This window comes from Eptesicus fuscus, chromosome 17 (assembly GCF_027574615.1).
Source record: "Eptesicus fuscus isolate TK198812 chromosome 17, DD_ASM_mEF_20220401, whole genome shotgun sequence".
Lineage (NCBI taxonomy): Eukaryota > Metazoa > Chordata > Mammalia > Chiroptera > Vespertilionidae > Eptesicus > Eptesicus fuscus.
Genome location: NC_072489.1, coordinates 58,456,711 through 58,482,720, shown reverse-complemented (window position 1 = coordinate 58,482,720; position 26,010 = coordinate 58,456,711). Strand labels below are relative to the sequence as shown.

General features: G+C 52.0%; 1 protein-coding gene across 1 annotated transcript; it reads right to left on the bottom strand.

Annotated features, from left to right (window-relative positions):
• Nucleotides 1–1,912: 1,912 nt before the first annotated feature.
• On the bottom strand, nt 1,913–25,556 carry MKI67 (marker of proliferation Ki-67). The gene is made up of 15 exons (XM_054728674.1): nt 25,465–25,556; nt 23,362–23,440; nt 23,157–23,272; nt 20,179–20,245; nt 17,246–17,291; nt 15,576–16,562; nt 14,138–14,313; nt 12,628–12,946; nt 12,419–12,537; nt 12,148–12,319; nt 10,939–11,094; nt 8,918–10,061; nt 4,615–8,629; nt 3,375–3,818; nt 1,913–1,992 (listed from the first exon to the last, which is right to left on the bottom strand). Exons 1-15 carry the CDS (start codon nt 25,554–25,556, stop codon nt 1,927–1,929), a joined length of 7,998 nt encoding a protein of 2,665 aa, XP_054584649.1. The 3' UTR covers nt 1,913–1,926.
• Between the last annotated feature and the right edge of the window lie 454 nt (nt 25,557–26,010).

The following is a 26,010-nucleotide window of genomic DNA, read 5'->3' as shown; positions in this document are numbered from 1 at the left end:
TTGTTAATTACTGTTTCTTTCATTAATCAGTATATTCCATTCCCAAGGCACACAGCTAATTGAAAATTTCTATATGCGAACTCATGAACAACCTAATCAAAGAAAAGTCGTTATTATTTTTCATTTTCTTGAATGTGGCCTCCCTGAATTCACATTTATGACTCACACCTTCCAATCAAGCACCTTTCTGATGAGGCCCAATACTGTCCTTTCTTATTTTTTTTTCTATTTATTTAAAAAATATTTGTATTGATTTCAGACAGGAAGGGAGAGGGAGAGAGATTGAAACATCAATGATGAGAATCATTGATCAGCTGCTTCCTGCATGCCCCCTACTGGGATTGAGCCTGCAACCTGGACATGTGCCCTTGACAGGAATTGAACCCGGGACCCTTCAATCCACAGGCCAACGCTCTGTCCGCTGAGCCAAACCAGCAAGGGCTGTCCTTTCTGCTCGCACAATGCCACTACTCTTTCCAGGCCCCCTCCCCTGCCTTCCCTCAACCTTCCCTCCCTTAGGGCCTTAGACAACCCTGAACTCCGCCCACCATGCACCATGGCAGCGCCAACAGCACCACGGATGGAGACAGACGCCTCAGTTCATTAACAAAGGTTTATTTTTATATGAACCTGGCTCCACGCCAGACACAGAGGACAGGAGGGCACAGACAGCCACCTCATCCTCCATCCTCACCTCAGCCTGGCAAGGCCGGTGAATGGGGAGGCATGCACACAGGTGACTGGACAGAAGATGTGCTATTTTCTGACTAGAGGACACAGAGGGACAGGAGGACACAGGGGAACATAAAAACAGAGATGACAGCAGTTAGATGCACGTCTAGGCCTGAAACGGAAGGAAGTCTGGGCTTGACATGCAACTGGGAGGGCCTCCACTGGGAGGTACGGCCTCACAATGAGAGCGTGGGCCCTCGGGGAAGGGCCCTGGTGCCTGCCGCCGTCAGAAATGGCCTTGCGTTAGGACGGCTCATGTTGCTTCCTGTCCCTGGTGGGTGCAGGGCACCCAGTAGGCCGACAGGTGCAGCCAGAAAAAGCACAGGTGGGACCAGCAGAAGCTCAGAAAACTTTAACCTTTTCTGCTGATGTGAGAATCTCAGGTCTGCTTGGCTCGGTCGTTTTATCTAGGAATCTGACACCAGGAGCTAAGAGGGGTGTCAGCGCTGAGGACCGAGCCCCTGGCCGATGGGAGGGTGGAAAATACTGTATTATTTTCCATAAAACAACGGTGACCCGGGCCTTCTCAGATGAGCGCAGTCCATTTAGGCAAATATCAAGTGGAAAAGGCACGCCACCAGCCAGCCCCGTGATGTCCGCCTGACTCCTGCACCTGAAGGGGGGGCGGGGGGTCACAGGCCGTCCTCCGGGTCGCGTTCATTCCCTGAGTGACTGGAGTCCCGGACGAGCCTGACCCATGCAGACAGCCAGCCCCAGTGCAGGGACCACAGGCCTCGCACTGTGCAGACAGACCTATGAGCACCAGGTCTCTGAACTATCCCTTCCTGTCGCCTCCCGAGGGCCCTGCCTTTGGGGTCCTGAGGGGACACAGACAAACACAGAAGCATTTACAATGCAAGTGCTAGAGCCCGGGAGCGCGGCTGACCCGGAGGCCGATTCCAGGGCTGCATTTGGCAAAGTTGAAGAGGACAGCTTGGCTCAAACTCCCCTCCCACCCCCCGCCCGCCTTAGATTGCTATTTCTGGGGACCCAGGAGTCCCCCTTTCAGAACTCCATGCAGGGTTTTTGAATAGACTATGGAGAATCAGAAAATTTTTAAAAGCTTTCTTCCCTTAAGCACCCCGATAGCATTATTTACAGAATCCACATTTAAATTCACAGCAAACATTGTTCTAGAACCTATCACTAAACTACATTCCTACTCCCCCGCCCCCCGCCGCCCCAACGTCTGAGCTAAACATCCTCACGGCCCCGGCGACTTCGGGTCCTTATTTTCTTGACGCCCGTGTCGTCGTCCTCCTGTTTGGGAAGAAAATGCAACTCGAGTCACTTAAAGCGATGACTTCTGTACCCAACTCTGCTCTATGAGCGCCCTCCCCCGCCCCCTGGGGCGACCCTTTCCAGAGGGATGTGGAGGTTGGAGACGAGTTTTAAAATCCAGGGTTGGGGGCAAAATGCAGGTTTACAGTAGCGAGTACGGGAAACAAGGCGCACGCTTGTATTATTAGTGATTATTGTATTATTTTCCATAAAACAACGGTGACCCGGATCCGTCTCTGAGTCTTTGCTGACGTCAGCTGCTCTGCGCCTGTTCCCTCGTGACTCTAAGGGGCAGGGACATTGGATGCCATCCTGGACATGGGTGGACCCGGGTCAGGGCCTTTGCAGCGGGCGCCGGACCCGACAGCCGCTGGTCAAGCAGGAAGTTCCCGCGGACGCCGGCCGGTCTCTAACTGCGTCCTGGGAAGCAGATGCGTCCCCCTCACAGACAGGGGGCCTTCCAGCCTGTTCTTTGAACCCAGCAAATCGGAGGACTCCCCAGAGGAATGCAATCCTGCTTCGTGGGTTTAATCCAGCGCAGGCAGCTCTCGGGCTGTGAGTCTGAAGGCCGTGGGCACTTGCCGTCCACTAACTTAGATGGCGCCTGCCTCGCGAGGGTGACGGGACACAGCCCTTCCTCCTGACCCGGACTCCTAAGAGGAGCGGTGCCTCGGGGACACGCCCGACGTGGAGTCATTCTAGCTTTCCAAAGGAGCCCCCCGGGGACCACACAGGGCCACCTCTGGGCCTTGGCGAGTCCCTGAACCCGTCAGTACCAGGTGCGCCGTGAGCGCGGGAAGCACTAGCCGGATGAGGTCCCTGCTCCTGACCCAGGACTTCAGAATGTGCATGCGCGGTGGACACAGGAATTCCCAGGACAGACAGCGCTGACCCCGGCCGCAGAGACAGGACGCATGCTGTACGCCGTGCTTCTGTGCAGTGGGCCGGGGAGCCTGCTATCGCAGGCAGCGTGTAGGTTTGCGTTTGCCACAGGAGCATCTGTGCTCGTTCAAAAGCGAAACAGTGCCCTGGCCGGCGTGGCTCACGCTTCGAGTACCAGGCTGCTCGCGGAAGGGTTGTGGGTTCGATTCCAGGTAAGGGCACGGACCTGGGCTGCAGGGTCTATCCTCGCCCCGGCTGGGGCACGTGCTGGAGGTAACCAATCAATGCTGTCTCTCTCACATCAATGTTCCTCTCTCTCTCTCTCTCCCCCCCCCAACTCTTTCCACTCTCTTTGAAAAATCAATGGAAAAAACATCCTCAAGTGAGGATTAAGAACAGCAACAACAACAACAAGAAAAGTATTAAAAAATAACAATAAAGTAAAAGACGTTTAAAAAGTGAAACGGTAAGCGACTTGCCTGCCTTGTCTTTCCCGCAGGCCTCTTGGCACTCCGCGTCACTCTCGGTTCGGACCGGCTCTCCGAGGTGTCCCCGGGGGGAGGGACTGTCACCTTCCTTGGCCTCCGGTGTGCGAAGCCTGCATGCCGGGCTCCTTCGGTCTCTTCCGGAGTCTTCCCGGGGGTTTCCACACGTGTCTCCCCGGCTTTCTCCCCGGCCGCGCTGGGCGAGGGCGCCTTCCCCCGTCTCCCGGGTCTCAGGCACGTCCTCCTCGCACGGCCTGTGTCCCCAGGTGCAGAACTCCTGGCTCCATCTTCTGGGGTGTGACCCTTCACCTCCGGGGAGGCCGGCACGGGCTCCTTCCCACTCCTCTTCGTCTTCACCTTCTCTGCTGTTACAAGAATCCCGGCTGTTTGCTCAGCTCTGTTGGTTTTATTTGGGAGTCTGGAACGCAGGGACATTTCCTAAAAAGACACCCACAGAATGCCAAGAATAAGCGATGCACATCTGAAAGCCCAACATGGAGAAAACCCCCCAAACTGAACGCAGAGGGAAACTCAACTGAACATTTTACACGGGTTACCCTTCTAAAATGCCAGTCATCTAAGACAGCTACTTCTCGTATGGAGAAACCACTGCCTCTACTGATAGACCATAATAAGGGATTTGGTATGAACCTCAGTCACAGTGTCATATATGTGAAGTCTGGTGACCAGCATCACAGGGCATCACAGGAAGGCGCCCCTGACTCGGGCAGTGAATGAACTCCTCCGGCTTCAAGGACTGCTAAGCCAGAACCGGGAGATCGGCTCCTGGAGGTTCCCAACCTTCTCTCCCCAAGGAGTGGCCGCTCTGCTGAAAACCTTGACAGTTGACAGTTACATTCTACTGAGGACGCCCCTTCCCGGACAGGGTTCTAACCGGTTAGGCGCCGCGCTCCTGGCGGTGGGCTCTGAACAGGCTGCGCTGTTCCCTTCTCTCTACATCTTTGAGGATGAACACAACTCACTCAGTTCCTGAGAGAATCATGTCAAAATCTGCAGCGACCATTTTAGCTCTATTTCTCCCGAGTCAGCCCAGTCTCTCTAGAGATGCCCAAAGGATTCTGTGCGGGGCCCGCAGTTACTCAGCACTGAGGGCAGACCCCTTCGGGGAGGAGCACCCACATCAATTCAGGTTCCTTACGATCTACCAATGATGCGCCAATGGAAAATGTCGCCCCAGAGCACCAACCAATCGCTGTGCAGCAGCCATCCTCACCTCGCCTGGGGAGGTCGACCCCGGTGCTCTCCTGCCCCTACTCTTCGTTTCCAGGTCCTTGCTGGGCATGTCTTCCGTGCTTTCCGCCAAAGCTCCCCGCCTCTCTTGGGGAGCTGTCCGCGGTCGCTTTGGTGGCGGCTTCTCCTCTGCAGGGTCCTGCGCTCGTGTGCTAGTGCGCAGCCTCCTCGTTCTGGTGGGACTTCCATCTTCACGCTTCCTCTTGGGGGGCAGGGAAACGCTGCTCCCCCTTGGGGGCTTTACAGGGTCTCTGCTGCCCGCCTGGTCTCCCACGGGCTTTACGTCCGGGGCCCAAAGGACTCTTCTGGGTTTTGCAGGTTTGCTTTGGCCGGGGGCTTGCGTTGGGGTTCCAGCGCTCTCAGCGCCTGTGTCCAGTTCCTCGTCTCGAGCTGGGCTTTGCAATTGTTGGCAGCGGGCTGGGCCCTCTGGGGGCCGGGCCTTTCCCTTCCGTGATCTCAGCTGGCGTGTGCTGCCCTCCGGGTTTGCCGCAGGACCCAGCTTCTGCCTTGGGGATTCCTTGAACACTTGGATGTCTACGGGTGCTCTGTGGGACCGCGTGGTTTTCCCTGATGTCCTGGGTGCCGAGAGCTCTTCCTCCACGTCCGCCTTCCCGGGAGGCGCCCTGACCTGCCTCTTCCTGCGTGCTGGCAAGACTGCCTCTGGCTGTGGAGATCTGGAGGGCATGTCAGTGGTTTTAACAACAGTCTCTGGTTCGTCTTTGAGGCCGGCCAGGTCTTCTAGAGGTTGGGCCTTCTCCTTACGTGCCCTTGGCCTCCTCTTGCTTCCAGTTACATTTTCTGCAGGATCAGATTTCTCTTCTGGAATTTCCTCCAACAATTTGACATCTTCATCAGCAACCTCTGGTGCTCTGTGGGACCTCGTGGTTTTCACCAATGTCCGTGTGGGTTTCCTGGGTGCCGAGAGCTCTTCCTCCACGTCCGCCTTCCTGGGAGGCGCCTTGACCTGCCTCTTCCTGCGTGTTGGCAAGACTGCCTCTGGCTGTGGAGATCTGGAGGGCATGTCAGTGGTTTTGACAAGAGTCTCTGGTTCTTCTGTGTGACATGATATTGGGAGGGGCTCTTTGAGGCCAGCCAGGTCTAGGGGTTGGGCCTTCTCCTTACGTGCCCTTGGCCTTCTCTTGCTTCCAGTCACATTTTCTGCAGGATCCGATTTCTCTTCTGGAATTTCCTCCAACAATTTGACATCTTCATCAGCAACCTCTGGTGCTCTGTGGGACCTCATGGTTTTTGCTGATGTCCGTGTGGGCTTCCTGGGTGCCAAGAGCTCTTCCTCCACGTCCGCCTTCCCGGGAGGCGCCCTGACCTGCCTCTTCCTGCGTGCTGGCAAGACTGCTTCTGGCTGTGGAGATTTTGAGGCCGTTTCAGTGGTTTTGACAAGAGTCTCTGGTTCGTCTTTGAGGCCGGCCAGGTCTTCTAGGGGTTGGGCCTTTTCCTTACGTGTTCTCGGCCTCCTCCTGCTTCCAGTTACATTTTCTGCAGGATCCGATTTCTCTTCTGGAATTTCCTCCAACAATTTGATATCTTCATCAGCAACCTCTGGTGTTCTGTGGGACCTTGTGGTTTTCCCCAGTGTGCGTGTGGGCCTTCTGAGTGCTGAGAGCTCATCTTCTACAACCACTTGGCCTTGAGGTGCCTTCCCACGTCTGTTTCTACCTGTTAGCATGATGTCTGGTTCTGGGTTTTGAGGTTTGCAAGGTATTTTGGTGGTTTTGTCATCAGTCAGTGATTCCATGTGATTTGGTGTTTGGAAGAGCTCCTTGAAACCAACCAAGTCTTCTATGGGTTGGGCCTTCCTCTTGGGTGTTCTTGACCTCCTCCTGCTCCCAATTATATTTTCTGCTGAGTCCAGTTTCTGTTCTGGAGTTTCCTTAAATGCTGTGATACCTTTATCATCACCTGGTTCTCTGTGGGAGTGTGTGGTTTCCCCTGGTGTTGGCTTCCTGAGAGCTGAGAGATCTTCCTCCACATCCACTTTCCCCACAGGTGTCCTGAGTCGTCTCGTCATGCTGGTGGAAGTGATGACTGGTTCTGGTTGTGGAGATTTACAGGGTGTTTTGGTTTTGTCATCAGTCACTGTTTCTGCGATGTGAATTGGTGTTTGGAAGAGCTCTTTGAAGCCGGCCAGGTCTTCTATGGGTTGGACCTTCCTCTTGGGTGTTCTCGACCTCCTCCTGCTCCCAATTATATTTTCTGCTAAGTCCGGTGTCTGTTCTGGAGTTTCCTTAAATGCTGTGATACCTTTATCACCTTCTGGTTCTCTGTGTGAGTGTGTGGTTTCCCCTGGTGTTGGCTTCCTGAGTGCTGAGGGATCTTCCTCCACGTCCACTTTCCCCACAGGTGTCCTGAGTCGTCTCGTCATGCTGGTGGAAGTGATGACTGGTTCTGGTTGTGGAGACTGGCAGGATACTTTAGTGGTTTTGTCATCAGTCATTGGTTCTACTGTGTGATCTGGTGTTTGGAAGAGCTCTTTGAAGCCAGCCAGGTCTTCTATGGGTTGGATCTTCCTCCTGGGTGTTCTTGACCTCCTCCTGCTTCCAGTTACATTTTCTGCGGAGTCCAGTTCCTGCTTTGGAGTTTCCATGAATAACTCAGTGCTTTTATCATCACCTTCTGGCTCTCTGTGCGAGTGTGTGGTTTCCCCTGGTCTCGGTGTTGGCTTCCTGAGAGCTGAGAGCGCTCCCTGCACGTCCACTTTCCCCAGAGGTGTTCTGAAACACCTCTTTGAGCTGGTGGGTGTGCTGACTGGTTCTGATTTTGGAGAGCTGCAGGGTGTTTTAGTTATTTTATCATCAGTCACTGTTTCCACAATGTGATCTGGTGTTTGGAAGAGCTCTTTGAAGCCGGCCAGGTCTTCTATGGGTTGGACCTTCCTCCTGGGTGTTCTTGACCTCCTCCTGCTTCCAGTTACATATTTTGCAGAATCCAGTTTCTGTTCTGGAGTTTCCTTAAATGCTATGATACCTTTATCATCACCTTTTGGTTCTCTGTGGGAGTGTGTGGTTTCCCCTGGTGTTGGCTTCCCGAGTGCTGAGGGATCTTCCTCCACATCCACTTTCCCCACAGGTGTCCTGAGTCGTCTCGTCATGCTGGTGGAAGTGATGACTGGTTCTGGTTGTGGAGATTTACAGGGTGTTTTGGTTTTGTCGTTAGTCACTGTTTCTGCGATGTGAATTGGTGTTTGGAAGAGCTCTTTGAAGCCGGCCAGGTCTTCTATGGGTTGGACCTTCCTCTTGGGTGTTCTCGACCTCCTCCTGCTACCAGTTACATTTTCTGCTGAGTCTGGTTTCTGTTTTGGAGTTTCCTTAAATGCTTTGATATCTTTATCATCACCTTCTGGTTCTCTGTTTAAGTGTGTGGTTTCCCTTGGTCTTGGTGTTGGCTTCCTGAGAGCTGAGAGCTCATCCTCTATGTCCACTTTCCCCAGAGGTGTTCTGGAACGTCTCTTTGTGCTGGTTGGTGTGCTGACTGGTTCTGGTTTTGGAGATTTGCAGGGTGTTTTGGTGGTTTTGTCATAAGTCACTGTTTCCACAATGTGACCTGGTGTTTGGAAGAGCTCTTTGAAGCCCACCAGGTCTTCTATGGGTTGGACCTTCCTCCTGGGTGTTCTTGACCTCCTCCTGCTCCCAGTTACATTTTCTGCGGAGTCCAGTTCCTGCTTTGGAGTTTCCATGAATAACTCAGTGCTTTTATCATCACCTTCTGGCTCTCTGTGCGAGTGTGTGGTTTCCCCTGGTCTCGGTGTTGGCTTCCTGAGTGCTGAGAGTGCTTCCTGCACGTCCACTTTCCCCAGAGGTGTTCTGGAACGTCTCTTTGTGCTGGTTGGTGTGCTGACTGGTTCTGATTTCGGAGAGCTGCAGGGTGTTTTGGTGGTTTTGTCATCAGTCACTGTTTCCACAATGTGACCTGGTGTTTGGAAGAGCTCTTTGAAGCCGGCCAGGTCTTCTATGGGTTGGACCTTCCTCCTGGGTGTTCTTGACCTCCTCCTGCTCCCAGTTGCATATTTTTCAGAATCCAGTTTCTGTTCTGGAGTTTCCTTGAAGAATTCGGCACTTTCACCCTCCACGTCCACTTTTCCCAGAGGTGTCCTGAAATGTCTCTTCGTGCTGGCTGGTGTGCTGACTGGTTCTGGTTTTGGAGATTTGCAGGGTGTTTTGGTGGTTTTGACATCAGTCAATGATTCCGTCGTATGATCTGGTGTTTGGAAAAGCTCTTTGAAGCCAACCAAGTCTTCTAGGGGTTGAACCTTCCTCCTGGGTGTTCTCGACCTTCTGCTCCCAATTATATTTTCTGCTGAGTCCAGTTTCTGCTTTGGAGTGTCTTTAAATGCTTTGAGATCTTTATCATCACTTATTGGTGCTCTACGTGAGTGTGTGGTTTCCCCTGGTGTTGGTTTCCTGAGTGCTGAGAGCTCTTCGTCCATGTGGACTTTCCCCAGAGGTGTTCTGGAACGTCTCTTTGTGCTGGTTGGTGTGCTGACTGGTTCTGGTTTTGGAGATTTGCAGGGTGTTTTGGTGGTTTTGTCATCAGTCACTGTTTCCACAATGTGACCTGGTGTTCGGAAGAGCTCTTTGAAGCCCGCCAGGTCTTCTATGGGTTGGGCCTTCCTCCTGGGTGTTCTCGACCTCCTCCTGCTTCCAGTTACATTTTCTGATGAATCCAATTTCTGTTCTGGAGCTTCCTTAAATTCTTTCATGCTTTTGGCACCACCTGCTGGTTCTTTTTGTGTATCTGCTGTGTCCCCTGGGGTTCGTGGGGGCTTCCTGAGGTCTGAGAGATCGTCTACATTCACTCTCTGGGAAGGAGTCTTGATGCGTGTGTTCGCCTTGGCTGGTGTGCTGACTGGTGCTGGAGATCTGCAGTGCATCAGCATGGTTTTGGTTTCCGTATCCACTGGTTCCTCAGTGTGACTTGGGTTTTGGAGGAAACTGTGGCTGCCCTCCAGGTCTTCCTTAGATTCCGTCTCTTGCAATCTCTGGATGGGGATCAGGCCTGCTCTTGGTGTACATTTCAGCTCTGATGATCTTCTCGATCTCCTCCCAGTGATCCGTTTTTCAGAATTTTCTTTTGGTTCAGTATTTTTCTTACATGTTTCAAAGGATCTTTCCCTTTCCTTCATCTCTCCCTCTGGTAGTTGTGCTTGTACTGATGACTTTCTCAGACATCTTCCCAAGATGTTCTGGACAGTGTCGACTTCTTTGTCATCCTTTTCACATTCTGCACTTGTCACCTGCATATTTCTGAGCTCCACGGACCTCCTCAATTTGTTTGTGCTGGATGCTGCCTTCGGAGGCTCTGTCTCCGATCGTGGGGTTTTCACATTTCCATTGACTGTAACATACTGTTGTGTTAGGGCTGGGCTTGAAGACTGTTTATCCCCTGGCTCTTCTGGTGCATTCGGATTCTTTTTTCCTAAAAGGAAAAAAAAAGCACAATAAATACATTTTCTTCATTGTGTTGTAACCAATTTGGTATTTTATCCTCATGAAATATTGTGTAAGAGGCAATAATTCACCCTCCTCTCCACCTTACTGACAATATGCATCTGCTTATGTGGGCTATACATCTGTCTGACATATGAACCATGCACATTTAAGAATAATGGTATTTGGTGGTATTCAGTGGGCTCATACATAGGTGGTGGTTAGAATCCAGAGGGATTAGATCAAGGAAAAAAAGCAGGGTCTCCTAAAGGCTGCCACGCCATGTCTCAGTGACCTGTTTTCTTCAAACATGAGAAACAGCTGTTTCCTTTCTGAACCACCAATGCAATAGCATGGCTTATACATCCACTGAGTGTCCACGTTACACGGGAAACATCTCCTCTTTTCCTATGGGAAGCATGTTCAGTGCAGCAAGGAGCTCACTCTAAAACACAACGTGGTTCCAACCGAGAGCAAGACAGACTCACGCCTCCCACCTCACACTCACACTTGGACAATTTGCAGTCATTTTGAGTTTGAGTAATTTACATATAAGTATGATGAGAGAGAGTCCACTTTTCTGCTTCTCGCCCTCTTTACTTATAGTAAAGAAGGCAAAAGTGCTCACAGGTAGTTTGATTATTAAAGGAAAATTCCTTTTCACCCAAGACACTGAATGCCAGTGCGGGTTCAACCGCTGATAGGAATTTCTCCTAAAAGCAATAGAACAGACAAGCTGGAAACGGTATCTTATCATGAGTACCTGTTGTAGAGAAATAATACAGTTATCGGTTACAAAAAACAACACCCCCACCTACAGTTCTATTGAAGACATCAAAAGAGTTAGAAAACAAAAGTAAACCAACCAGACTTTTCTGGGGTGCACAGCAGAGGTCTGTCTTCTGAGTTAAGTACTTGGAACTTTTTCCCAAGCAAGTCCTCTGACTTTGAAAAAGCGGTGGGACCTATGTTCGTTGTTTGTGGCTTCTCTTTTGCTGGGGTCTTGAACATTTCGGTTAACCCTGTTATATGGAAATAGTGGAAAAAACAACGAACAGATCATTCTTATATGCAAACAACCATGTCATTCCCCACATACAACCAAGGAATCACAACCTAGAATCCCTGGGAGAGAGGGTCTCAGGGGCGAAGGAGCTACATTAGTAATAATAAACTCATTTTGTTAAAAGAGGGCGATGGGACATTAAAATCTGGGACATTGCGCCCAGTTGTGAGCACTGCCCGGAGGCTGGAGGCCGCCCTCACTGCCTGCCCTCCAGGCACCAGAGACCTAGTGACCTTGTGCCGCCTTCAAAATGTCTGAAGTTATGCAGCTTTGGATACTAAATACAAGTGAAACGTCCCCCAATTTTAAAAACGACATGGGGCTGCCCATTTTTACGACTGTCAGGTAATAGCATCCCCATCTTTTCGGAGGACAACTCTTCTATGTTACAACCAACCGGCCCTGCAATAAATAAAAGAGCCCCCCTAACAGGCTCAAGTCTCATCTCCCTCCACTGGTCCAGCTGGTGGCATGAAACCCTAACCCCGGGCCTGGCCGTGGTTCAAATCTGCTACAATCGTAAGGATTCTTCTAACGAGAATGGCAACAGTGGACCAACGTTATTCATGCTTAAAGAAAACTTCTTCAGTCCTTTGATTCGTGAAACAGGTAAGCTACATGAAAAAAAGGAACTCTTGAAGCAAAACATTGCTCACACCAGTTGCTCCAACTCTGGGGAAATTGCTTCGTATAAGTGCAGGGAAGCGGCGATTATCAGAGCAAGCCGGCCTTCTTCCCGGAGAGCAGCCTCCAGCGTTTTTACACCTGTGCTGCTCTCGGAGGTGAAGGTGTGCATCCGCCTTGCATGCCTGCCTCACGCAGGACACGTGATCCCCCAAGTGCCGGGGGCCCGTCCCTGTTCCCAGATGCAGCTTTGCCTGGACCATCCCGACCCCAAGAAGCTGACTGGATTGTTTGGTCTCCTGTCCCCCTCTCTGCGGACAGACACCCATCCCCGACCTCACAGAGCGAAGGGCTGTGGTTACAAGAGCCACGCCTATGATGTTACCGGAAAGGTCTTCACTGAAGTCGATTTTTTTGTTGATCACGAAGTTGTTCAGCATTCTGTAGGGCCGAGCAGGCGCGCTGACCTTTGCGATGTGAGCTTTCCCGATCACGATGGTGCAGGGAGAGGCGGCGTGGCCGGTGCTGAACTCATGGTGAACGCTGGCCAAAGGCTTCTGGAAAACAGGCAGGAGAGCACGGAACGTCAAAGCACAGCCCCACGGAAGGTACCCGGATAGCATGACGGGTAGCAGCCACGCACCGTGGACACCTACCTTTGGGGTGTTCACTCTTCTCTGCCTTTTGCTCGGCGGTCTTGGGGGACCATGTCTCACGACTTTAGTTTGCGTTTGTTTGGCACAAAGTTTCACCACGTCTGCCCACGACCTCGACACTGGCGAAAGGAAAAGGGGGTGAAACTTCCCAACACGGGCAGCGGTGAGAAAAATTCACCCCGAAACATACGCGTTCCCGCAACACTCACCCATCAGATTGGCTTCCGAGGCTCCGCTCCGCCGCCGGGAGTGGATGGTCTGCAGGATTCCACGTTGGCTCCGGTCCACAGAGGCCCTCCTGGCGGGCCCGCTGCTGCTCCTCCGGCCTCCCCTCTTGGGGGCATCTGCTTGATGTGGAGATTTGCTGCCACTCGAGGCGGGTGATTTGGGGGAGCGCCGGCGACCGTCATTTGCAAGTGGAGCCGTTTGCGCAGGACTGTGCACTGGGGAGCCCGTAAACATGTTTTGCGTGGTCACCTCCAAACGGGTTCCTGAAGATTCTCCCTTTTCTGATGGCTGAGGCTGTTCCTGAGGAGATTGAAACGCTCCCAGGTTAGCTTGCTACGAACGCAGCACCTCTGTAACCTCTGTGATGACTGTGGGAGCCCCACCCAAGTAAGAACTGACACTGTTTCCAAGTACAAGAACCCCCCAAAACCAAAAACATAAACACGTCTAGTGGTCATGGGAAAGTCTTTGTACTGAACTGGATTTGAATAGTCACACCCCAAGAATTTTCGCTGTTTAAATCTTGAAGCACCGAAACATTTCACCCACTGTCAAGTGCAAGATGGGGGTGAGAGTCTGTCCCCACCATTTAAGGCAGGGGTCCTCAAACTTTTTAAACGGGGGGCCAGTTCACTGTCCCTCGGACCGTTGGAGGGCCGGACTATAGTTTAAAAAAAACTATGAACAAATTCCCATGCACACTGCACATATCTTATTTTGAAGTAAAAAAACAAAACGGCAAAAACACCCGCATGTGGCCCGCGGGCCGTAGTTTGAGGACGCCTGATTTAAGGAAAAAGAAAGAGAAAAAAAAAAGCAGCAGACAAGCCTTCCCTGGGGTGTTTCAGGAGGAAAGATGGAGGGAACCTCCCGAGGAGAGGCGAGGGCTCTGCCCTGAACCCCAGCGACGGCACCGGTGGGTGTGCGGCCACCCGTGGTCTCTGCCGGGAAGGAGGCTGTTCTTCCGGGAGCCCGTGTAAAACGGAAGGAGGCCACACACACGGCATGTGCCTTTGCGTGTGAACAGCAATGCCAGCCCAGCCTCTGTGACGAAGGTGAGTTGATCACCGTTCTCAGCAGCTGATGGTGAGAATCGCAGTGTGTTGCCACCCAAGATTTCCCTTCCGCCTTATACTTCTAAAGAAAGAGCAGCCGCCCTGTGGTCATGGGTCCTGATGTCCCCGGACTTTTCTCCCTGGCGTTGTCACGGTGACCCCAGGGTGGTCCTCTGGCCCTGGAGACGGCCGGCGGGAGGCTGAGCAGGACAACCCGCGAGCACTCACCGGTGCGTGGCCACCTCCCAACCGTGGGTAGAAACCAAGCGTTCGTTTTCAGCACCCCGGTGAATAAGCTCATTTAGACGTTTTATTTTTACTTTATATTAGAAAGAAAAGGGTTTCGTTGTAATTCTACTCGTGGGAGTGGCTAGGAAAGAGGAGGTGGCGGACGTGAGCATCACACAGGAGGGCGCATGCTCGCTATCGGACGTACCTTGATGATCTTCTTCAGGACAGGTGGAGTGTGGGTTACCAGAGAGCGTCTTTTCATCGGTGTCTCTCCTCTTTTGAGAGGTGTGTTAGGAGGTAAGTTTTCATCAAATAACTCAGGTCTCAGATGACCCCCAAAGGAGACCCGCCTTCTTTTTAAGGGCTTCCCCTCAGTCTTACCTAAAGGAATGAATACAAACGGGAAAGGGAATGAAAAAACCACCCTAGTACTTATGACTTGTTTCCAATTGATCTTAAAGACAAACCAATGATTCCTGAGGCCGAAATACCTTCATTCTCTGGTGAGGCCCAGGAAGCTAAAGGTGCTTCCAGAGCTCATGATAGATCGGGGCCAAACCATCAAAACACCTGGCCCATCGCGACAGTACAAAGATGTTCTTTAAAACACTGAAAACTCCTGGATGGACACAGCTTCCTAAGGGGATCAGCCTGACGCAGGGGCGCTCGCTGCGGAGCCGGGGCTGAGGGAGATGGATGCTTTAGCAGTGACCCGAGGAAACTTGCCCAAAAGACACATGCTTGGGCCTCACCTGGACCTGCATGGTAGAACAAGCTGGGAAAGTTCTGCAGGTGATTCCCACAGGCAATTCTGGGACCCCAGCCCACCCTCTATCGTTACAAACCAGCAGTCAACATCATGAGCCGGGGTGGGGGGGGGGGGGTCTCACTTTACAGAGCCGCACGGCTCTGCACTATGCGCCCTGCAGAAGCACAACCCGCACGGCCAGGGCCGCATCAGACGCCTGGAGACCCTGCCAAGGGCGGGCAGGCTGCCCAGGAGCCACGGGGACCGCAGAGGCCCTGCCTCGGCCACTCACTGGGGGCATCAGGTCGTCAGTGTCCTCGCTGGCAGAACAGAGAGAACTGCCCGTCACCTCCACCACCCGGCCCGCGGACGCTCCTGCTGCGGGCACGGAGGGTCCACGTGTGAATGTCGGGAAAGCTCGCCAAACAGCGCCTGGCACAGCAGCCCGTGGGAACCAGTACCCGAGGGCCACCCTATAACCACACCTTCCCCAGGGACTGCCACTGACTTAGGACCAAGCCCTCAGGACACAGACGCTTGTCACTCAGCAGGGAGCTGCCGGGCAAAGCGATGCGGCTGCTGCTCCCCTCTAGGCTGTGGCTGGAATGGAACCAAGCCTGTTCGGAGCAGCCTCCGGCCCCTGCGACGCCGGTCCTTCTCCAACCTCCCGTCCCTCCCGTCCCTCCCGCTCCTCCCTGTCCCGTGAGCCAGGTCTTCAAGACCAAGCTCTCGGCGTGTACAAGGGACACGGGTGTCTGACTGTCCCCCCGGCTCCTCTGCCACAGAGCGAGCTGCCCTTTTAGAAAGGCGGTGTCACAAATTCATACCTAGACACCGGTAACACGGGTACGTGGGAACGCTTGGGGAAAATGAATTGAAAGTGAAATGAACTCACTGAGGGAATCGCCGACATTGCTGACATCCACGGCACTGAGGCCCGGGGGCCCGGCGGCGGCGCCCTGCTGCCTGGGCGTGCCCAGGGCCCCGCCTGGAACCTTCCGCTCCGGGGGGACCCGCAGCGGGGACAGCAGGGCTTGCTTTGGGGTGTCTGCTCCTGTGGTGAGCACGCCGGCGCTGGGGGACAGGCTCCTTCTCCTTTTCCTGGAAGAGACCTTTTCTGCCGTGTTTCCGGGGTCGCCAGCGCTTGCGCCGTTAGAGGGCGTCTGCTGTCCGGCCGAGAGCCTCCTGGGAGCAGCCGCGGCGCCGTCTGCCCCGAGGTCTTCCCGGCGCTGCACACTCACAGGCTCACCCCCGCGGGTGACGCTCAGGCCTCCGCTCCGCCGTTTCTGTGAGGAGTGGTGCTGTGACCCCTGGACTGGGGCCTTGGCTTTGGGCATCTCTGTGGGGGGCCTGCCGGGACTCGCGGTGGCCTCTGGAGTCTGACCCAGTCCCTCGCCCGCGCTCTCGGCCTCGGTCTGGCCGCTCCGGCCGGATCTCCGCCTGGCCTTGGGGGAGACCCGGGGCTGAGTCGCACTTTCGGATTCGGATGCACCATGAGCCCGGGATCCCGATTTTCTGCGATTCTGTGGAACAGTCTCTTTCTCTGGTTTCACATCGAACTCTTCCTTCATAGACTCATAGAGCTTCCGGAAGGGAGACTCATTCTCCCCATCCTTCTCCAGATCCTGTCCTCCATTCCAGCTCGCGGCGGTCACACGGGAGCCCGCTCCGAACCCCCCAGCAAGGGGCCCCGCTGCGTTTCCGTGGTTGTCTCCGGGGGGCTCCGAGGAACCCACATCTGCTGTGCCTTTGGTAGCGGGACCTGAGCCGCATGAGGGGGTGCGGGCCGCCCCGACGCGCTCCCTGCGCTCCAGGGCCCCTCCTGAGCCTCCCTCTTCAGTGACTTGTGAGCGGGCAGCATGGGGATCTTGAACTTTCCCATCTTGACAGCGAGATATGAAATAAGAAACAAGTTCCAGATGTTCTCAATGGTTACGAGTGCAGTATTCAAACCTTACAGCTGTTCCAAACTACCTTATAACCCAGCTCTTCACTTAGCCTACACCAGTGGTCGGCAAACTCATTAGTCAGCAGAGCCAAATATCAACAGCACAATGACTGAAATTTCTTTGGAGAGCCAAATTTTTTAAACTTAAACTTCTTCTAACGCCACTTCTTCAAAATACACTCGCCCAGGCCGTGGTATTCTGTGGGAGAGCCACACTCAAGGGGCCAAAGAGCCGCATGTGGCTCGCGAGCCGCAGTTTGCCGACCACGGGCCTACACGTTACTGAGTGTCCCAAATGTGTAATAACAGTATTCTGATACTCACATTACATCAGATCTAATATTATGATCTGATCCAAATCAGTAAATCACATTAGTCTCCTGTAACTAATCTGAGACAAAATGCCATTATTCTACTCAGAACTCGGCAGACAACCGAGCAAGACAATTTATTTACGCATGGCTTCTCCCGTAAGCCCCCACATCACTGGAGAAGAACGTTAGCTTGGGGTCTGCCTGAGCCTGACCTAGGACGTGTGTGAGATGGGTGTCCCCTCCTTGTCGTTACGCTCTGGAGAACCGACCTTGCAGATCTGGGATGAATGAAACACTACTTACCGGGGTTGGAAGAGAAGCTAGACCTCGAGACCCGACTCGGAGATGCCTGTGAATTGGTAAAGAATGAACTGCAATTTAGTACCTTTTGTGAAACCGACAGTCGAGTTCATTAAAACATCCTATCTATCGATGATCGTCTTTGCCTAACGGTTCTTATAGGACTTCGAGAGGCTGAGAGATGAGCCCGAGACCCGCAGGTTAGCTGATTTTAAAAACACAGTGATGGGGCGCATGTGCTCCCAGACGGTGGGCGTGCACACCCTCCTGCAGGTAGTAAAGGTATTTGCCTTGCTGCCTGGCTCCCGAGTATGCGTGGTGCTCTACCAGGAGCCCCGATTTGGGGGGCTCGCACTAGTTCTAACAGTGCTTTTCAAACTGTTTAATTCAACTGAGTCAGCTGGAAGGTCTGATGGGCTCGATTCCCCATTCAGGAACCGGCAGCTTCCCCTCTAGTAAACAGAATCTCAGAGGAGCTGGTGAAAATGGAAGGCTTTGGCAACAGGCGTTGAGAGGCTCTTAGTAAAGGAAAAGGAAGGACTGCTTCAGGCAAGGCCACCTTTCCTCAGAGGAAGGAACCGCAGGAGTCTCAGGCAGACCGGTGTCGAACAGGAAGTTGCCGAGTGATTGGGCTACAGTTTTATCCCTGGGAGAGTTTGAAACTGCGGTTAACTACAGTCACGCACCCGTGAACCTGGGGAGTACATCTTGAGGCAGTTTTGTGTTTTCAGTTCTCTTACACACACCTGCACACCTAGGCCATAGGGTACAGCCTGTGGGTTCTAGGCCACAAAGCTGCACAACGTGCTACTGCACTGAATACTGGAGGCACCTGCAATGCAGTGGAGTAAATATTTATGAAAAGGGATAATAAAAATGTGGTGTGCAAGGTAACCATTGGTACACCCATATGGGGCACTGACCCTGAACGGAGCTCACAGGACTGGAGATTGTTGCGTAGGCGTCAGTGATTGGAGAGTGAATATGAAGGCCTAGGACGTACTGTACACGACTGTAGACTTTATAACACTGTACATTTAGGCCACGAAATTTACAAAAAACAGATTCAATCAAGCACAGGAGAAAAAAAAAAATATATATATATACACACACAAAATATATATATATACTAGAGGCCCGGTGCATGAAAATTCATGCATTGGAGGGGGGAGGGTCCCTCAGCCCAGCCTGCCCCCTCTCACAGTCTGGAAGCCCTCAGGGGCGGAAGGCGACCCAGTGATCAGGGGAAGGCAACACCCCAGCACACCTCTGCTGCTGCCACGGCTGGCAGTGCAAGCCTCGGCCGGCCCTGGTTACCTGAGCCTCGGGCGGCCCTGGGCGGCTGGGCAGCCACCATCCAAGGCTTGCCTGCGCCTCGGGCCAGCCCTGGGCAGCTGGGGAGCTGAGGGGACTGGGGGACTCCGGAGGCAGGCAGTGGGGCCCACCCCCAGGTGGGCCCGGCCTTGCTGCGCACCTGCCACCCTGGCGGGGCTGAGGGGACTGGGTGCCACCAACATGTGGCTGTGGGCGCTGCCATCTTTGAGGATGGGGTAGTCAATTAGCATATTCCCTCCTTATTGGTGCTGCCACCTTTAAGGGCGGGGCAGTCAATTAGCATATTCCCTCTTTATTAGATAGGAAGGATGTAGTGATGGAATAAGAAAGGACCTCGGGCCAAAACCGGTCTGGCTCAGTGGATAGAGCGTCAGCCTGCGGACTCCAAGGTCCCAGGTTCGATTCCGGTCAAGGGCATGTACCTTGGTTGCGGGCACATCCCCAGTGGGAGGTGTGCAGGAGGCAGCTGGTCAATGTTTCTCTCTCATCGATGTTTCTAGCTCTCTATCCCTCTCCCTTCCTCTCTGTAAAAAATCAATAAAATATATTAAAAGAAAAGAAAGGAACTTGGAGCTGAAAATTGTTTAAACTGAACTTCTGTGAGTTGCTAGAACTTCCTCAGACTTCCTTTCCTTCATCATCCATCTGAAGGAAGTTAAACTTCAACACCACCGCCACTCAGTACCGTGAACCTACCAGAGGCACAGAATTACTGACTTGATGCCCGGGTTCCCCAGAAGTCGGCACAGGACCTGTGGGCTCCACTCCGCGTGTGTGCTCTCGGCTGGCAGACACCTCGGTGTGTCTGAGCCCAGCAGTTAAGGCAGACACCACAGTGCAGCCGAAGCACTGCCCACTCGGGGCACAGGCCCAGCCCCCGCACACCCACCTGGACCCCTGACGGCGCTGCTAGAGAATGTTCTAGAGGCCGAGGAGCAACCACAGAATGACATGTATTTAAGATATAAAGTCCAGGATTGTTTCCAAGAAGGAAAAAAATACATCATTTGAATAATTAGGGGCGAGGGGATATCACAAAATTTATCCAAAGGCAAATAATTTAACTTCTTTCTTTAATCAATGTCCAATTTCTTGATATCTAACATGTTGCCTGTCAAACTTCCCATGGGAAGGGCCAGTTTCTAATTTCCAACCTGAACTTGATCAAGACACTCACGACTAAATAAAAAGGAAGTAAAATTTGCCCTGCCCGGGTAGCTTACTTGTTTGGAGCATCGTCCCATAAACCAAAAGGTCACAGGTTCAATTCCCGGTTAGGACATATACCTAGGTGGTGGGTTTGATCCCTGGTCATTTCCTAGTTGGGGCTCATCTGGGAGGCAATCGATGGATGTTTCTCTCTCATATGGATGTTTCTCTCGAAAAAAAAAAAAAAAATCAATAAAAACATCCTTAGTTGAGGATTAAAAAAAAGTAATCTAAGTTCACCTTGTTTTAATACCTTGGTTACACTCTCCTATTATAACTGGTTAGTCACCCTCCCTTGTGAGAAACTGCTCATCAATGTGCACATAAATGATTTCCTGTCTTCAAGCAAAAGAATCAGAGCCCAGAGTTTGATTCCACCCCACCCCGGTCACCTGGTCACGTCTTTGTCCTGGAAATTCGGTTGACTTGCTCCCGTTCTGATGACTGTCATTTTCATACCTGAAGTGCATAGAACGACAGACACATGTTCAGATTACTGATCGGCAGCCTGAGCGTCTGATTAATATCCGAGGAATAAGGAGCAAACTTCAAGATGTTACCCTATTCCTGGAAATAAATTTAGAGTGGATTGCCTCAAGTTTCTTTCAGAACAGGAGTCTGAGGTTAGGCACCCGGGTTAATTTCTGAACACGGACCAGCCTGTATGATTCACGCTCCCTGAGTACCTGCTATGTGCGAACCTACTGCAGTGGGAACAGAATCGGTGTCCGCTAGTTTACGTTCATGGAAATCAGCCGATGGCTTGAAAGGCTAACCAGGAAGCCAGGGGCGGCCGATGCCTGAACCACGGTGACGTCACTTCCTGCAGAGACTAGAGCTATGTGCTACCCTGAAAGCACTCTGATCCCGTCAGCCCCCACTTATTCCATCTGTGTCTCAACAGCGGCGGGCACGTTGCATGAAGATGAGAGATATTCAGCAAGACGCATCGTGGTCCTCACAAAACCTCAGGTACCGCATCACAGCACAGCCGCTTAAAAGGCAGGCAGAACCTGGGTACCCGGTGAAAGGGCCTGATTCAAACTTAGACGCCACCCGAGTGCGATCGGGAGCAGCGAGGATTCTGGGATGGTTTCTCTGGATCGAGTCCCTCTTCCTAAGACCCGTTTCCGACTCACTGTTGGAGGTAGTCAGTCATCTCAAGTAACGTGAACTTGAACAGCATCTCCTTTTGAGGAAATAGTTCTGGCCTCTGTTTCACATCAAATACTTCCTACCTGGAGCTCTCTAGTCAATAAACATGCCCTTTAAAAATGAAGCAAATTCACAACAAGCACAGAAAAAGAAATGCCCGGGTGCCAGGAGGCACAACAGACAGCACCAGTATTTAACGAAGGCCATAATGAAGGCAGAGCTCCGCTCAGCAAAATGGGTGGAAAATGACCCAACTACATGTCTCTTTAAGAGACACAACTTGGATTCAAAGACACAAATAGGATGCCAGTAAAAGGGCAGGAAAGATACACCTGCAAACGGCAACCGGAAGAGGGCTGGAGAGGCTACGCCAACGCAGAAGAAATAGACAAACCTTGTTCTCAGAGACCGAGCACGTGTTATAAGGATACAGGGTCGATCAAACAAACAACACACACACAAAAAAACAACAAATTGATTATAACAGATGTGCCCCTAACAGCTGGTCCCAAGAGACAACCTTACCCTTAAGGATTGTGAAAAGTTCAAAGTATGTGATAAAAAAAAAAGTCGTGTGCAACCCTAACCAAAAGCGCTGCTAAAGGCACAGAACACGTCAAAATGATTCCCGATAGAGCCTCGCCCACCAGATCACTCTAAACTGAAACACATGGAGAGCAGAGCCGCCAAGCACAGAAAGGGAACTGCCACGAGCTGGAAAACAAAACGCCCTCAGTGTGTGATTTGAACTCGCCTGTGGCAGTAACTAAGAATCGGGGGGAGGGAACGACTGTGATTCTAGAATCTGAACCCAATGGGCACAGACCATCGACAGAACACGGCACCCAACAGCTGTAGAACACACCTTCCTTCAAACACAGATCAGTAAGAAGCTAACCCTACGGAAGCATAAAGCAAACCCCGACGCATTTCGAACAGGAAGTTACTCCAACGTCCATCCAGAGTGAACAGGTTGTGTGGGTAACTGCATATTTTATTTCACCGAAACACTTGTGCAGTGAGGGCATCCATGCTCTGAATGCCAGCACCAATGAGAGAAGAAATCAGTTACAAATATGTCCGTCATTATTACAAATGGAGGGAGCTTAATAAACAGACAAAACCACAGTGGTTAGGGATGCAGGCTTACGCAGTAAAACTCAGACTTGCATGCGATCGGAAAGCGTGGCCAGAGAAATGAGTAGTGATTAGAAGTTGCGTGAAGGGAGCTTCAGACATCTAAGTGGGCTGTAGGTGGTGGGTCAGTTTGCTGGGGCTTCTACAACAAAACGCCACACACTGGGTGGCTTAGACAGCTTCTTGTCTCACTGTCCTGGAGGCTGGAAGTCCCATGTCAAGGTGTCAGCAGGCTTGGTTTCCTCGGGGGCTGGCGTCTCGCCTCGCTACGGTTTCCCTTTGCCACCTGCACACACGGTTGTCCCTCTGAGCACCTGCTCCCCTGGTTCTCTCTGTGGGTCCTCGTCTCCTCGGCTTTAAGGACACCAGTCAGACTGGATTAGGGCCTGTTCTAAAGGCTGCATTTTAACGTCATCACCTCTTCAAAGCCCTGCCTCACGCTCTGAGGTCCTAGGGTGAGGACTTTGACACCTAAATTTGCGGGAGGGGGAGGGCATTCAGCCATTAACATGTAACGATCACAGGGCTGTTCACGCCTGCCTTGTTTTGTACCTTCCTCTAGGAATATCTTCTAGTTTACAATAATAAACCAGCCGAAACCGGTTTGGCTCAGTGGATAGAGCATCGGCCTGCGGACTGAAAGGTCCCAGGTTCGATTCCGGTCAAGGGCATGTACCTTGGTTGCGGGCACGTCCCCAGTAGGGGGTGTGCAGGAGGCAGCTGATCGATGTTTCTCTCTCACTGATGTTTCTAACTCTCTATCCCTCTCCCTTCCTCTCTGTAAAAAACCAATAAAATATATTTTAAAAAATAATAAAATAATAAACCAAAAATCGTTTGCAACGTCTCAACACTTCCAATAAAGTGAAACTCCCGTAGGACCAGGCCACCCCTCCTTGGCAGCATTATGGGCTCTCAAATCCTTGAACTGGATGACGTCGGCCGCACATGTCCCTGTGATTTCAGGGTAGGAGTCAGCGTGGAGAAGGCCCATCTCAAACACGTGGACATTCACCCACCCTAAGGAGAACCACAGGTCTGCAAGGCGGGTCCCTGGAGCGCCAGGAGCGCCACTGACCTGAAGGAGCGGTCAATGACCGTGATCACGTCCCCGTGCTTGAGTTGCACAGGCCCGTCGATGGCAGATCCATTCACCTGTGTTGGGTTTGTGGCGCTGAAATTAATCAAGACTGCCTGAAAGTAGAAAAGGGGGGAAATGCTGTAATACACGGGTAACACGTGAAGCGAAGGCTTTTTAAAACAGACTCCCAGGCCGCGCTAACCTTCTGGTCATTGACTTCAATTTTGCAGTGCTGTTTGGACACGACAGGAAGCTGGATGCGAATGTCACACTCAATACTCCTTGATTGAAAAGAATGAAGACTTTTTTAGGTGGTTGCATTTAAAAAAATTACATCAATGTAATTCAAAATAAAATAGCATTTGACTCTGTTTGATCTATAAATGTAATGACATCTGTATATATATAAAAGCCTAAGCGACCGTTTGACCAGTAGCTATGACACGCACTGACCACCAGGGGGAAGACGCTCTACGCACAGGCATGGAAACATGGGACAGACTGATGAATCTCAAATGGAAGGCGGGAGGGAGGGAAGAAATTAACAACCAAAGATCTTATAGGCATACTAGAAGCCCGGTGCAAAGATTCGTGCACCAGTGGGGTCCCTCGGCCTGGCCTGCGGGGGTCAGGCCAAAACTGGCAGTCCAACATCCCCTGAGGGGTCCCAGGTTGCAAAAGGGTGCAGGGCCTCTAGTAAAGAAATAATAAACTGGGTAAACCTCAATGATCTCCTTTGCAAATAATTTTTACAAATATTGTATAAGCAGCTATTTTAAATCTTTAAAACTTAAGAGTAAAGATAATTATACTAGAAAACATTACAATATAAAGTTGATTTGCCTTTTACTAAGATATCTATGCTAAAAAGCCCCAACTAAAGGAGTATTTTACATCAGTTTGGAGAATGAACATTACTTTTAATAACACTGCTTTTTTTTTTCCAACAAAAAGGTTTATGTTCACTTGTAATGTTAAGTATAGCTTAAGGTTTAATCATCACCAGAAGTGCTGTATTTTACGCCAGCACCTCTCTGTGCCTGTTTCTTTAGAGACAAAAACAGGATTACGTTAGCACCTGTATCACGGTGTTCTTCAGAGGATAAAATGAGTTATGCACGTCATCATTTGCCGGGCACACAGTAAATGCTATTACTTGTGAGCTTCTTACTGTTGTTTTAAAACTATACTCCATTTATTGACAGATGCACTAAAAATACTAATCTGCAAGCAACAACCCCCCCGCCCCCGCACATTCTCTAGATTTGACTTGTCTTTTCACAAAAAGCTAACCCCAGCAGGAGGCACAGAGAGGAGACTTCCCAAACCCACAGAAACCCAACAGAGGCCCTCGGTGAGGTCCGCTGGGGGTCCCCGTTACCATCCCGGGGTTTTATAAGTTTGAACAACTCTAGACTCTCATCTCTGTTCTCACCCTGAACCTCTGGAGTCTAAGATCTCTCTTCCCACCCACGTCCCACGACCAAACACTAATGGCTTTCTAAATGACAAAACCGTGCATAAAAACGTTAATCGTTGCTGTGTAATAACCACAATTACTGCCATTCAACACCAACATGTTTTTAAACACTTTTTTTTCTCTTCCCAAAAGAAGCTATGAAAAGTGAACAGCTGCTTTAAGTCAAAGAAGATAATTTGATCTTGAGGGGAGAGAACATTCCAGGAAGAGAGAGTCTCTCATTAGGAGTGAGAAGTCTTGGGCAGGAGACTGCGGACTAGGATCACCGTAGCCGAGCGGCTCTTCACCTGGCGCTGCTGACCTTTTAGGCCACAGAACGCTTCCTGGCGGGGACTGACCAGGACAGGTCGGGCGTGTGGCAGCATCCCGGGCCTCTGCTCACTGAGGCATGAGCCTCCCACAGGGTGACACAGGAAGGCAACTAGAGAAGCTCTCAAAACACTCTCGGGAGGCCTTGCCCTCCCATTTCATTTTTCCACCAAGACCAGCAAGCCCCACAGGAACCTCCTTCCTTCCTTGGCTCAGCAGCGTCCCCAGGATGTTCAGATGAACACAGCCCTCGGGGTACTGCAACCACCTACGCTTTTCTCCGTCTAAGACGTGCGTCAAATCAATTTTAACATGTATGCTTGCCTGAATCACCAGTTAATATATAAACATCGTCTTAAAATTCTGTTTGGTAATAAACCCACTCCCTGGAGTGGACGGTACCCAGGAAGTCCCCAGCCAGGGGGACAGCGGAGGAGCCGAGCCCAGGTCCGTTCATGGGTGATGAGGGTATTCGGGCCTTTCACGCTCAACTGTCCACGCGTGCGCGGGGCTCACCTCCCGAACAAGCAGGTGCTCAGGCTCAGTGGGAAGTGGGGGCCGTCCAGCCCGCTCCTTTTGATGGTCACCAGGCGGCCTGTCGGACCCATTTTCTAACGAGAATCGGAGTTGGAGCCGAGCCGCACGGGAAGGTCAGGCGGAAGCAAACTTAACCAGCAACTCTTGCCCGCGGGACCACGCACTGGATAAAAATGAAAATAAAAAGAACACGCGGGGTCGCGGGGAGGGTGTGCTACTCCGAAAGCAAAGAGCCAAGCCGTCACTTGTAAGGCACCGCATGGGGTTCCCTGTTCAATTCTCCGGGGCCCTGTCGCCGGGCCCCCTCCTTGTCTGACAGCTGGGGGGCCCAGCCAGGCCCCGGGCTGCCCCCAGGGCGCCCTCCTGCAAGCATCGCCCCCAAAGACCCGCGGCCAGGACGCCGCCCACCAGGGTCCCGTCCCCTGGGAGTTCCCTCCAAGACCCCTGGGGCCGAGCCCGGAACGAGCCAGGCCCCGGCCGCGCTCCCGGGGCGCTCCCCGCACAGCCCCGAGGGGTCCCCGCGGC

What these genes read in the sequence shown, in the direction of transcription:
- MKI67 (XM_054728674.1), bottom strand. Translation starts at nt 25,556, where the DNA reads ATGGGTCCGACAGGCCGCCTGGTGACCATCAAAAGGAGCGGGCTGGAC. An exon ending in TAGCTTCTCTTCCAACCCCG is followed by an intron (nt 16,563 to 17,245) that starts GTAAGTAGTGTT and finishes CTCGCTGTCAAG; the next exon opens with ATGGGAAAGTTCAAGATCCC. An exon ending in AATATAATTGGGAGCAGAAG is followed by an intron (nt 8,630 to 8,917) that starts GTCGAGAACACC and finishes GAGCAGGAGGAG; the next exon opens with GTCAAGAACACCCAGGAGGA.